The sequence below is a fragment of the Vombatus ursinus genome, unplaced genomic scaffold (genome assembly GCF_900497805.2).
Source record: "Vombatus ursinus unplaced genomic scaffold, bare-nosed wombat genome assembly UNPS02014832.1, whole genome shotgun sequence".
Classification (NCBI taxonomy): domain Eukaryota; kingdom Metazoa; phylum Chordata; class Mammalia; order Diprotodontia; family Vombatidae; genus Vombatus; species Vombatus ursinus.
Genome location: NW_020954610.1, coordinates 59,378,714 through 59,392,325, shown reverse-complemented (window position 1 = coordinate 59,392,325; position 13,612 = coordinate 59,378,714). Strand labels below are relative to the sequence as shown.

Here is a 13,612-nt window from a genome sequence, read left to right as displayed (position 1 = left end):
TGGCTCAGAAGCATAATTGATAGTTTAGGAATAAAGAAATTTACATCATAATTTTGTTGTGTATTTAAAAGGAATAGCAAGTTATACATAGTAGATTTTCAGTTTCATGTGCAATCTTCTTTTTTTATTATACTGTTACAGAAAAGCTTGTTTTTTTCCATAAGTTAAAAAGAAAATAAATTTTTAAAAAAGAAAAATAAAAATGAAGGAAAAAAAGTGATTAATATAGGTCCCTAGGTTGAGTTATTTTACTCAATTCCTTCTTTCCTAATCACGAAAGAAAAATAAAAAGTGGGAGGTTGTCAGAGGGGTGAAATGACAAAACTAACGATACTGCAGATCTGAAGAAGTTGTCCATCCTCTATGTTCTCCCAAAGTAAGACAGTGAAGGAAACCAGCTCCTGCTTACAGAATAGCCTCCTTTGGGGCTGGGCTCATTGTATCCCTGACACACTCCCATCATACTCTGATGACCTGCATGGTCTGAAGCTGTGTTTTTATCTTTTCAGGAAACTACTTTGCCACACACTTTTTCATGGGAGGTGAGAAATTCGACACCCCTCACCCTGAGGGTTACCTCTTTGGAGAGAACATGGATCTGAACTTCCTGGGCAACAGACCAGTGCAGGCAAGTCCTTGAACTTGGGACCACATTACAGAATCCAGAGGGCTGGTTTGTCTTTTAAGGTTTCGTGTATTCGTGCACATGGAATGGTACGGCAATGTTAGAGAATTGTTAGAGATGAGGCTTGGCTTCATGGCATGAGAGTAGGTTGTTAGGACTCTCTTTTGCTATGGCCTATCAAGTTCTCCAAGTTTCCTGATCCATTTCTCATAATTAACCATTGAAGTTGAGGTAAATTGGTATCTGCCTCCTTCCTGCATGGGTCCAACCGTGGCATCCCCCATTTAATAAACTCCAGTAACTCCCTGTCACATCCAGGATAAAATGTGAAATTCTCTGGCATCCAAAGCCCTTCGTAACCTATCTTCCCCTCACCTTTCCAGGCTTCTTACACTTTACACCCTGTCATGTACTCTTTGATCCAGTGACACCAGTTTCCTGGCAGTTACTCAAACTAGACACTTCTTCTCTCAGCTCTGTGCATTTCAATCTCTGTCTCTCTCTCATGCCTGGAATGCTCTCCTTCCTCATCTCTAACTCCTGGCTTCCTTTAAGTCACAGATAAAACTCTGCCATCTGCAGTCCCTTTCAATTCTAGTGCCTTCTTTATGTTGATTACTTCCTGCTTATTCTGTATGTAACTTGTTTGTACATAGTTGTTTGCTTGTTGTCTCCTCCATTGGATTGTGAGTTCTTCAAGGACAGAGGCTGTCTTTTGCTTTTCTTTGTATCCCCTGGTAGGTGCTTAATGGTAGGTGCTTAATAAATATTTATCAACTGACTGTACTGAAGTACTATATCAGAAAGAATGGGATGAGGGTGAAGTGCTGAAGGGTCAGCAGTAAAAATACATTCTCCACTCTAGCTCCAGCTAGTGTTTCAACTCAAGAACTGGGGTGGCTTTTTTGTTTTTGTTTGATGTTTTTGTTTGTGAGAGACAAGTTGAGCAGTCCATGAAGATGTGGGTTTAATTTGAGTCAGGCCTCTTCTATCCCATGCCAGCTCCATTACGGACTGTGCCCACGACTATCAAATTTTTGTGATATGATTCACTTTCATACGCTTTGGCTTCATTTTCCCCTTCTCTGTCATTCATGAATTAACTAACCCCTTCTGCTTCCAGTCGAGTTTGAAGGAACCGCTCGCTTTTGTCAGTAAATAGATAGTAAGGGAAGATTGTAAAGTACCTAAGAAAGTCCTAGGTTCAGTTCAGGGTGCTTTATGAAATCTAACAGTTTGTTTGGAAGTATTGATTACAATGATTTCTCTATCATTGGAAATCATAGGACTGTCAAAAGATATAGAGGTAAAATGGACCTTAGAATTCATCTAATCTCACCCCTTCATTTTTCATATCATGGGAATATAGACTTAGAGCTAAAAGGGACCTTTAATATCATCCAGGCCAATCTCCTCACTTTATAAAGATGAGGAAATAATGACCCAGGAAGGGTAATGAAGTAATTAAAAACTGAAATTGAATCTAATGAAATTCAAATCCAAGGATTTTTCCTCTACAGACAGTTCTTGCTTTATATAAATTCACCTTATGCAAAAAATTCTTAAAGAAATCCCCATATCAAAAACCACCTATGTTAACTTTACTCTACAGTGCTATGCTCTCTCTCTTTGCTCTAACCCCTCAACTGGTGCTCCATAGTCTGCCACCGCTCTAGCAAAAAACAAACAAACAAAACAAAACAAAAAAAACCCAAACCCTTAAAAAACCCCTCCAAGTGAAAGCAGAAGAACAAATACATAAAGAGACCTCCATTCGCCCTGGCACTGGGTAAGGGATTTGGCTTGAGACCTCTGGCACTGAGATAGGAAACCTTTGTTCCTCCCTGTGTACCCACCAGTATGTCTGTCCCCCACATGTCTGTCTTCTGTCCATCAACACTCGGGTAATATGTGTTTGTGTCTGGCCCCCCACGTATCTACCCCACCATGTTTTTCTCTCTCAGTTCCAGCCAGGCCTCAGTGTGGCTGGTCCCAGTCCCCACATGTTCCTCCTCCTACTTTTGCATCTTTGTCTCTGGCCCTCATGTGTCCTTGCACCTTGTGCAGGCCTATTCCCTCTACAGGTGTGTGGCCCCCTCTCTCCCTCCCTTCCCCATGTCCGTGGGCAAATTTGCATTATGTAAAAATCTCTTATGTAGAGGTCTGTGGAACATTCCACTTACGTAATATGAGAACTGTCTATATACTCTTCTGCAGAGCCAAAGCTGGATGACCAGTTGATAGGGGCGGGGGGCATTGTAGGACCCCCAGCACCTAGGACAGTATACTTTACACACTAGGTACTTAATAAATGCTTGTTCAGTTCAGTTGAAATGACATGTAAGCTCCAAGATTACATGATTTTTACAAGAAATAATTTCTAATGAGCCTTTGTTTTTCATTTCTCTACTTTTTCTGTTAATCAGCAGCATTTGTTAAGTGCCTACTGTGTGTCAAGTACTTTGCCAGGTGCTGGGAATACAGACAAAAAGTGAAACAGTTCTTCCCCTCAAGGAGTTACATTCTAATGAGGGAAACAACAAGCACATATATAGGTATTCATGGCTTTTGGGTAGTCCAGTGATTCATGACAAAGGGGTGATGGACTCAGAGTGCAGAATGAGACTAATTTTTTGGACATGGCCAACTTGGAAATTAGGTTTTCTTGCCTATGCATATTTGTTACAAGGGTTTTCTTTTTCTTATTCCTCCAAGGGAGTAGGAAAGAGAAACAGATTTTTGTTTGTTGAAAAAAAATAATTTTTTAATTTTTTTTTCATTTGTTCATTCTGCATTTATTGAACATCAGGAAATATGGTAGATTCTGGAGATAAACAGACAAAGATAAAACAGTTTCTGCTTCAAGGAGCTTGCACATTATTGGGGAGAAATGGGCACACATTTAAGTAAATTCAAAAAACAGAATAGAGAATAATTTAAGAGAGATAAGAGTTCTAGGAACTTGGAGGATCAGAAAAGGACATAGCATATATGAAACACTGAACTTTAAACACTAAATATTGCTGTATGGTAAAAAGTTAAACAGGGAGATATGCAAGGTGTTCCATAAGTCTTAGGTCAGTTTTAAGCAATTAGAGTTTTTGGAATACCTCGTATATTAATTTACAGTGTTTATTAGTATCATGGAAATTGTCTAGGTAAAGTACATACAATAACAAAAACATTTACTAGTGATAGGTTCCCCAAAACTTATATTCACAAAACATGTTGTATGCAGCTCCAAACACTAATGAGTCTCCTGATGGGTTCTACAACAATATGAAATTTGTCTGATCATCTACAAAGAAAGGCAAAGTGAATGAAAAACATAATAGCAAGGCTGTGGTATGCAGCTGAGTCAGAGGACCATTAGATTACTCTATCAGTATGTGTATCTTGACAGGTACTACAAATGAACAACACGCTGATTCTACAATTCAGAAAAAAGCATTCAGGAAATTTTGGATGATCATGTTTGAGAAATTTCAAAGCTTTCAGCATACATAATCCTACTACCATAAAGGCCCATCTCTTTTTTTTTGTTTATTTATTTTTAGTTTTCAACATTCATTTCTACAATATTTTGAGTTTCAAATTTTCTCCCCATCTCACCCCTCCCCCATCCCAAGATGGCATACATTCTGAATACCCCTTCCCCAATCTGCCCTCCCTTCTATCAACTCCCGCCCTTCTCTTATCCCCTACTCCTTCTATTTTCCTGTAGGGCCGAATAGATTTCTGTACCCCATTGCCTGTATATCTTATTTCCCAGTTGCATGTGAAAACAATTTTTAACAAAAAATAATTTTTTAAAAAAGACTATAAGGTGCTGACATGTGTTGGTAGAAGAAATTTCTCATTAGGAACTCCTACACCAATGAAATCACAGATCCATTCCTAATCCTGATCTCTATGAATATAAACAGACATGAGATAGTTGTGGTATAGACTATGTACAGGAGTACCATGGGAGCAGTGATTACTGAACTTTGGGTTTGGGGAAGGCTCGGTAGAGGCCGTGACCTTCAGAGAGGACTTTGAAGACTAGATAGTGTTTGGACTGGTGAAGGGGGCGGGAAGGGAAGACACTCCAGCTAGGGTGAAGTAGAAATACAGGTTGGCTGTAAACCAAATGCAGGTCTGAGTTTGTGGACAAGCTTTTATTGGTGCTTTTGAATTGTCATAGCGTCAGATACTTCCTTTGGTCTTGGTGAAATGTTTTGTTAGCAACTTCAAAACTTCTTTTCCTTGACTTGGATTTTTCTTTAGTCGTCTCTAGGTTGACTTTGGGTCCTTTGATACTATGGGGCTCTTGGTCTAAGTGCTTCTTAAACTGTGGGTCGCAAGCCCATACGGGCAATTTGGCAACAGTAAAAGTTTCTGAATGTGCAATGACCAAAAATTAATTAAAAATCAAATGTGTAATGAATTGAGGTGTTTCTGGCAGTCCTTGCCCATGTTGCATCTTGCAACTTCCCTGCAGCCTTAGTTCTGAACAAAAAGCACTTGAATTTTGCACTGCGCATACTGTCACATCATGCAACACCAATAAGCGCTGCTGAAACTTGAAAAGGGGTCTCGAGTGGAAAAAGTTTTAGAAGCTCTGATCTAATCTAACTAAAGTGGCTGCTCTCTCCACATTTATTAATGGTCTCTTAATGGCCAAATCTAATGGCCTTTTCTCAGTCCTCATCTTTCTTGACCTCTCTGTAGCCTTTAACATTGTTGATCACCTTCTGCTCCTTGGTACTCTTTTTTTCTAGGTGTTTGTGACATTATTCTTTCGTGGTTCTCCTACCTCTTTGATTGCTCCTCTTCTGTCTCTTTTGCTGGATCTTCATGTAGGTTATTCCTGCTGAGCCATGAGGATCTCCCAAGGCTCTTCCTGGGCCCACTTCTCTCGGTGATCTGATCAGATCCCATATATTCAATTATCATTTCTATGCTGAATGCTCTCAGATCTACTTCTCCAGCCCTAACTTTTCTCCTGACTTCCAGTCTCGCATATCCAACTGCCTATTAGACATCAAAAACTGGATGTCCCATAGACCTCTTAAACTCATCAGATCCAAAACTAAATCTTTCTCCCCCAACCCTCCCCTCTTACTAACTTCCCTGTTACTGTCAAGGATACTACCATTCTTCCAGTCACCCAGGCTCACAACCTAGGTGGCATTTTCAGTTCTTTATTCTTACCCTCCCTACCCCATATCCAGTCAGCTTTCAAGTCTAGTCATTTCTACCTTTGTAACATCTCTCCTTTATATCCCCTTCTCTTCTCTGACACTGCACCCACCCTGGTGTAGACCCTTATCTTATCATCCTTTGCCTGGATTGCAGTAGCCTCCCTGCCTCAAGTCTTTTCTACTTCAATCTGTCATCCACTCAGCTGTCAAACTGATTTTCCTGAAATGCAAGTCTGACAGTATTCTCTCTCCTCCTCTCCCTCCATCCCCCGCAACACTTCTTCCCCCAATTCAGTAAACTCCAGTGGATCCCTCTTACCTCCAGGATCAAATATAAAATCCTCTTTTTGGCTTTTAAAGCCCTTCATAGTCTGGCCTCCTCCTGCCTTTCCAGTCTTCTTATACCTTGTTCTCCTCCTCATATTCTGCAGTGCAGTGACATTGGCCTCCTTTCTGTTCCTAGAACACAGCACTTTCATTCTGTGACTCTAGGCATTGTTGCTAGCTATCTGTACCACTCTGTCTCTTCATTTCCACCTCCTAATTACTCTAGTTTCATTCAGATCTCAACTAAAGTCGCACTACCTGCAGGAATCAAGTCCTACTGAATCTTAGAACCCTTCCTCTGAGAATACCTCCAATTTATCTTATATACATACCTTGTTTGTACATAGGTATTTGCATGTGGTCTCCCCCATTGAAATGTGAACTCCTTGAGATCAAGGACTGTTTTTTGCCTTTTTTTATATACTCAGTGCTTAGCACATAGTAGGTACTTAATAAATGGTAGTTAACTGATTGACTAATCTTTATCTGTCATTGAAAGAGAATTTGAGTATAGGAGAGAGCTTTCTCTGGGACTACTCCCATTTTCAAAGCTTTCTTTTCTGTCTCCAAGTCTCTTTAACAGTAACTTTATTCTGCTGGAAAATTTCCCTGGATTCTCTCCCATGATCACTAACATTTGACTTGGTACCTGGGACACATTATTAACTGTTGCTGCATCTGTCTTCTACCTTACATGGCCAAATTTGTTGGACAGATAACTTTTGCCTGTTTTCTAAATTTCTTTGAAATTTGGAATACTGCTATAATTCTTGGCCTAAATTATTCTGTAAACTTGATGGTGTTTGAACATTTGAGAAGGAAGGTCCACTATTTCTTCAGAAAAGTGAAGATAGCTTTTTGAAAATGAGGAACTAAATAATGAAAACAAAAGTTCACATCCTTCCAGGGCTTTAGGAACTGTGTAATTTTAAATAATGTTAAGGTGCCGAGAGAATCCATCTTTAAGGATTGATTATGGGAATAGGATTTGATAATCTTTAAATTCTAAGCCTTACTTAACTACTTTGTCTTTCTTCTTCCATTTTTTTCATCCATAAAATAGATGATTCCTTCACCCTCTGGACCTTTGGCAGAATTTGACATCGATGGCCAAATGGAAAGCACAAAATACTAAACTGTTGTGTTATGTGTTACACACTGAAGTTTCTCCCCAGGAACCCTATGGTTTAGCTGATTATATCTAAATGTGACCCTGGTTAGATTCAGTGCAACCTGTATACTTGAATTTGAGGATAGTCTGGCATAGCATTTACCCACTATCCTTAGATACTGACTTCAGATTGGTTTTGATTTTTGTCTTCCAGTTTCCCTATGTCACTCCTGCTCCTCATGAACCTGTGAAGACCCTAAGAAGCTTGGTGAATATTCGAAAAGACTCCTTACGGCTTGTGAGGTAATTTTTTTGAACATTCCTTCCCTCAAATACAAGACAATGGTGAGAAAGTTGGATCCAGTGCTCATAAAGTCAGAGGGTGCGACGGGTGTGGTCTAAGTGAATGGATGGTCAGATTCTCTACTAAATGGAAAGAGGCTCACTATTCTAAATGGTACTGAAGAAAAGAGAGTCTGGGAGTCTGGAGGGACTATAAACAGTTTCTTTGATGATTCCATTATGATTCTATTTTTTTTTTTTGTCCTTTCACATAAGCTGAGCAGAAGGCTTTGAACTAGATTCAATCACCAATGTTTCCGATTATTTGAGGGAGCAGTGTTTTATTCATGCGTGTTAAACTCTGAAACTCGCTGTTTTGAAGACTTGTGGTGTTTAGAGGCTTCTCTATGCTGAGAAGGACCCCCTTTGTCTCCTGAGAGAAAGGAAGGTGGGAAGGGAGGGCCTTGATTTAGTAGGAAAAAAGGTACTAGGAGTCCATTGAAAAGAAGGTGGTGCATCAAAATGGCAAACACAATCAGAGCTCAGAGATCTGGTTGTTTTTTGAAGAGGAAAAAAAATACTTCCTTTCATTCTGGTGTAAATAATAGCACTGCTGGGCTATGAGGTCATCTCATAATATTCCTTCCAAAAATATCATTTCAGGATATTTTCGGAGCCATGTGTGGTTGAACCAAGATAATCACAAGAATCCTTTATCTACCTGAGACATCAGATGTGACAATTGCCAGTTCATAGCCTAAATTGGAATCCACCAAGGAAGCCCTAGGACCTACTTGCCTAAGGGTTATCTGAACCGTAACCTGTCCAGGCCTGGAGTAGAATTTCTTTGATAACTCTGGACATGTACAGGTTCTCCCTAGTTTGGGTCTCATCTAAATTTACACTCTCAGAATAGTCTTCACAAAGATATAGCCATCTCAGGTTTTATGGGCACAAAATAGAGCTGCCATAGTGATGAGTAGGTCAGTCAGTAAGCAGACTGACTTACTCATCATTGTTTAGACTAGTGATCCTCTTTTCTACTATGTGCTAGGCTTGTGCTGAGCTCTGGGGACACAAATAAAAGCAGAAGATAATCCTTGCCCCCAAGCAGTTCACATTCTAATGGATGATTAGAATGCCAAACTTGAGATTTCCTAGGCAGGATGTTTTCTTTAAGCAGATGACAGTAATCTAGCTCCATTGTATCACTCATTTAGGCATAGATGTCTATCAAGAGGAAGTGTTGTTTCAAGAATGACACACCAAAGCTTACATTTAAGCCATGCCTTTGAGAAAAGACCTATTTAGAAACAAACTGGCTGAGATGTTATCCAGGATGACGTGTTTCATTTTCGTCTGAGCGTGTTTCAGGAATTGGGGGAATGGAAGTAAATGAATAGAAAGTGGACATTTCCTTAAGTTTATCAATGATAACAACCATATAGGACTGCAGCTCTATTTAGAGGAAATAAGCAGTTTGACTTTGAAGCAGGATGATGACTGCAAGATGAAATTTTGGTTTCCTTTCTCTTTCCTGGCATCCTGATAATCCATTGGCTCTAAATTTGGCAAGTTTTCTTGTGAGGGATAGGATTGGATTGTTGAACGATTTGACTTTGCTGTTCCTTTTTTCTTTTGTTTGGCTAGGTACAAAGATGATGCTGACAGCCCAACAGAAGAGAATGAGAAGCCAAGAGTCATGTATAGCCTGGAGTTCACTTTTGATGCTGATGCTCGAGTGGCTATCACAATATACTGCCAAGCAATGGAAGAGTTCATGAATGGGATGGCAGTGTGAGTCCCTGCTGGACTTGTCTGTGTGTTCAGGGACTGAAGGCTCTCTTGACCTCATTGTTCTGCTAGTCTGCCTAGACCTGAATACTAGAATACAAGACTGGGGTGATATCTCATGATAGCTGCCAAATTTCAAGGCTAGACACACTTACGAGAGATGTGGTCAAAGATAGATTCCTTTCCCAGTAGGGTAACCAACTTGGGAAATGAGATTAAAATCAGAGGATTATTTGATATATATAGAATCAAGGCAAAAGAAGTTATGATTTCTTAGATTAGCATTGTCAGGCCATCTGATAGTTTGATTAGTCACTCTTCTTTGCCTGTCACATTAGATCAGAATTTTTGTCATTATCTCATAAATCTAGAACTGCAACTAATTGTAGAATTCTTTCTCTTGAACTGTAGGGGAAACATGAACAAATTCATGTTTTCTAGTCCTTTCTTAAGATTTCCTGTGACTGATTTAGAGATTTCTAATTTAAATTTCTAGTTTAATTAATTAAGATTCTAATTTAAATCTAACTAGTCAACAATGCTTGTTATGTGCAAGGCACATAAGCACCAAGGCTACAAAGAGAGACAAAAATAGCCCCAAGCCTTCAAGGAGCACACATTCTTTTTTTTTTTTTTTGGTGAGGCAGTCAGGGTTAAGTGACTTGCCCAGGGTCACACAGCTAGTAAGTGTCAATTGTCTGAGGCCAGATTTGAACTCAGGTCCTCTTGACTTCAAGGCCCAGAGCTCTATCCACTGCACCACCTAGCTGCCACAGAAGCACACATTCTAATGGATATACAACATGCATATGACTAGGTACATACAGACTAGATACATACCTTCAAAGTAGCTGAAGATAATCTGAAAGGGGAAGGCATTAGTAGCTGAGGGGAGTGGGAAAGACCTCCAGCAGCAGTTAGGATTTGAGTTGAGTTTTTGTTTTTGTTTTTGTTTTTTAGGCAACTGAGGTTAAGTGACTTGCCCAGGGTCACACAGCTAGTAAGTGTCAAGTGTTTGGTCTGAGGCTGGATTTGAACTCAGGTCCTCCTGACTTCAGGGCTGGTGCTCTATCCACTGAGCCACCTAGCTGCCCTTTGAGTTGAGTTTTTAAAGAAGCCAGGGAAACTAAAAGACAGAGGTAAAGGGACAGAGCATTCCAGACATGGAACTCCTAGTGTGAAGGTACAGAGATGGGAGATCAAGTAGTGATGGAAGCTATAAGTTGTTTAGTATAGCTAGGTCATGGAGGGTTTAAGGTGTGAGAAGGATGGAAAGGTAGGAGAGGCCAGGTTATGAAGAACTTTAAATGCCAAACAGAGGAGTTTATATTTGATCTTCGTGGTAATGAGGAGCCATTGAATCTCATTAAGCAGGGGTGTTATCATGGTTGGATCTGAACTTCAACCTTTTGTACTAAACTATTAATTCTCCTTCCAAGTCTTTCCTCCAGGATGCTCATTTCTTTTCCAATTCTTTCCTTTCCTTTAGCACTTTCATTTATAAATTAATTTTTAATTCTTGAATTATCTCTCCCAGGAATTCTGGTTGAATCTTGTGTCCATTCTGTTTTTTTTTTTGAGGTGTTGCTTTTAAAAGTTGTTGTCGTTTTTTCTTTTGGCTTTGTGTCTTGGGCATCCCTGTTACCATAGTAGCTCTTTATGATAGGAATCTTTTATTGTTTACTTATTTTTCCAGTCTTATCCTTAAATTGGGGCTTTATGTTAGGGGTAGGTTCTGTTCTGCGTACTTGTGGAGAGATTATTTGACCTGACAGAGTCTGGTCTAAGGTGAAGTGTCAGTTGCTGCCTGTTTGATCGGAATTTTTCAAGCTCTTGACCCTGCTTTGAGTCTGGGCAGTACACTGTAGACTTGCCCCTGCTTGGAGTTCCAGTAGACTACTGAAGGCCCCAGCTCTCTGTTAGCTGGCTGGAAGGCTCTGAAGGTTCAGAGTGAATCCACCTTGGTCAGAGATTCTTGCCCTGATTATTCAGCTATAGGCCTCAGACCGGGTTGGAGGCTGAATCTAAGGACCCCTACCTCTTCTAATCCCACACTTAGGCCAGAGGCACACAACTACAGCATGTTTCTCTTCTTGTTCCTTGCCCAGTACACAGCCTCAGTCTCAAAACCACTTCTTTCCCTGAGTGCAAATCCCTTCTTCAGTCCATATTGGATCTGCACCTCAGCTTTCCTCTACATTGCTGCCATTTGGTTGCACAGTGTCAGGCCCATCCCTACTGAATCTGGGACTGCCTCTTGCCATAGCCAGTAAACTTCAGTTTATTCCTCTTGCTGGAAGACTCCACATGGTACCCTTCTGGCTATAACCTGTCCCTACTGTCCTCAAGCTTCTGTCTTTCTTCCTATGCTTGCTGACATGACTTGGAAAAATGACTCATTATGATTTTTTTTCTTGGATATCCTGATTACAATCTGGCCTCAGACACATAACATTCACTAGCTGTGTGACTTTGAGCAAGTCACTTAACCCCAATCACTTCACATTAAAAAAAATATATATAGGGGCAGCTAGGTGGCCCAGTGGATAGAGCTCCAGCCTTGGAGTCCGGAGGACCTGAGTTCAAATCTGACCTTAGACATTTGACACTTACTAGCTGTGTAACCCTGGGCAAGTCACTTAACCCCAATTGCCTCACAAAAAAATAAAAGCAATAAATAGATATCCTGATCACAGTTCATCCTAGTGCTCTTTCTAGGCCTTTATTGGAGTAGTTATTTCTTCCCACTCTGCCATCTTTGCTAGTCTTTCTTAGACCTGTATTCTAGGAAAAGAATCACTTTGGTGGCTTAATGGAGTCTGGACTGGAGTTAGGGAAGAGACTTGTGGCAGGGAGATCAACCAGAAGTGTTGCAATAGTCTAGGTGTGAGGTAATGAGGGCCTGAACTAGAGTGGTAGCTGTGTGAGTGGAGAAGAGACCTATTTGAGAGATGCCATAAATGCAGAAACAATATTTGGCAGCTGAATGGATATGTGGGGTAAGTACAAGTGAGGAGTCAGAGAAGATACTGAGGTTTTGAGCATGAAGATAATAAGGAAGCATGGAAGAGGGGAGGGTGTGGGTCGGGGGAAAATAATGAGCTGTGTTTTACATATATTGAGTTTGAGGTTTCTACAGGACATATGGTTGGAGATATCCAAGGGGTCACTGGTAATGCAGGAATGGAGAAAGACTAGGGCTGGCTATATCGATCTGAGAATCATCTGCATAGAGATGATAATTGAACCCCTGGGAGCTGATAGATTACCAGGTAAGGTAATATAGAGTCCTGTCACAAATAAAATTCTGAGAGACAAAGTTTCTAGGTATTAATAATCAATTTATTAACGAGGTTAGTCAGTAATCAGTAGATTGTTGGTCAGTGGTTTCTCTTGGTAAGCAAAGACAAAGACCATGGATCATTTTAAATGCCCCTGCTGTCTTCTTGATAGCACGTTATTGGGCCCTCCCTTGACAAGTGAATGGCAACCCTAATTAGTGGACACTTAATGAGGAAGTGGGCTAAAAGCTCTCAGCCCCTCCAATGACCACATTGTTGAGGAGGGAAGGTTAGCCGAGAATGTGGCCAGGACATGAGTTTTGAGTCCCCTCTAGCAGTTTGGGCACTCTCCTCAGGGTCTCTCTGGTTTTATTTCTCTTTCATGAGCCAAGTTTCCCCAGACTCTAATGAAGGGACCAAGGACACTCGAATTTCTCTGGGTAGTAGTTCAGTTTGGCATCTGTTTACAGAATAAATAAAAGCCAGAGTCCTATTTGGGTGGGGCTCAGCCCAAACTAGCTAAAGAGCAGGTGCTTTGGGGGCTAGGAGTGATCACATTTGTGGTCAGGCTGTTCAGAGACTGACTAGCCTTTTCAAGAGTGGGGATTTAACAAAAATAGGAGGAAAAGGATGGATCACAAATTAATAATTGATTATTAATATAATAGTATAATAATAATAATTTCCCCCAGTCCCTTTTCCAAGAACAGAGCTTTGGGGGCACACCCATGTTTAGTGTATTTGACGTGAATAAAGGACCAACAATGGAAACTGAGGAGTGGTTGGACAGATAGGAGGAGAACCAGTAGAGAACAGTGTCATGTAAACCTAGAGAAAGCAGAGTATCCAGGGGAAGGTGTTAAATGCTTCTGAGAAGTCATGGGGGAATCAATATTGAGAAAAGAGCGTTGGATTTAGCAGTTGAGATAGTTTCGGTTGAATGATGAGGTCGGAAGCTAGATTGCAGAAGGTTTAGAAGAGTAAGAGGAAAAATGGCTTTCCCGAG

General features: G+C 40.5%; 1 protein-coding gene across 4 annotated transcripts in view; it reads left to right on the top strand.

The window, feature by feature from the left end:
• The window catches only part of MGRN1 (mahogunin ring finger 1), a 107,925-nt gene that overhangs the window by 32,057 nt on the left and 62,256 nt on the right, over positions 1-13,612 (top strand). For all 4 annotated transcript variants that reach the window (XM_027839200.1, XM_027839198.1, XM_027839202.1 and 1 more), the window contains exons 2-4: positions 510-628; positions 7,464-7,552; positions 9,182-9,328. In XM_027839200.1, coding sequence (XP_027695001.1) covers positions 510-628; positions 7,464-7,552; positions 9,182-9,328 — 355 coding nt within the window. The remainder of the gene's footprint in view (positions 1-509; positions 629-7,463; positions 7,553-9,181; positions 9,329-13,612) is intronic.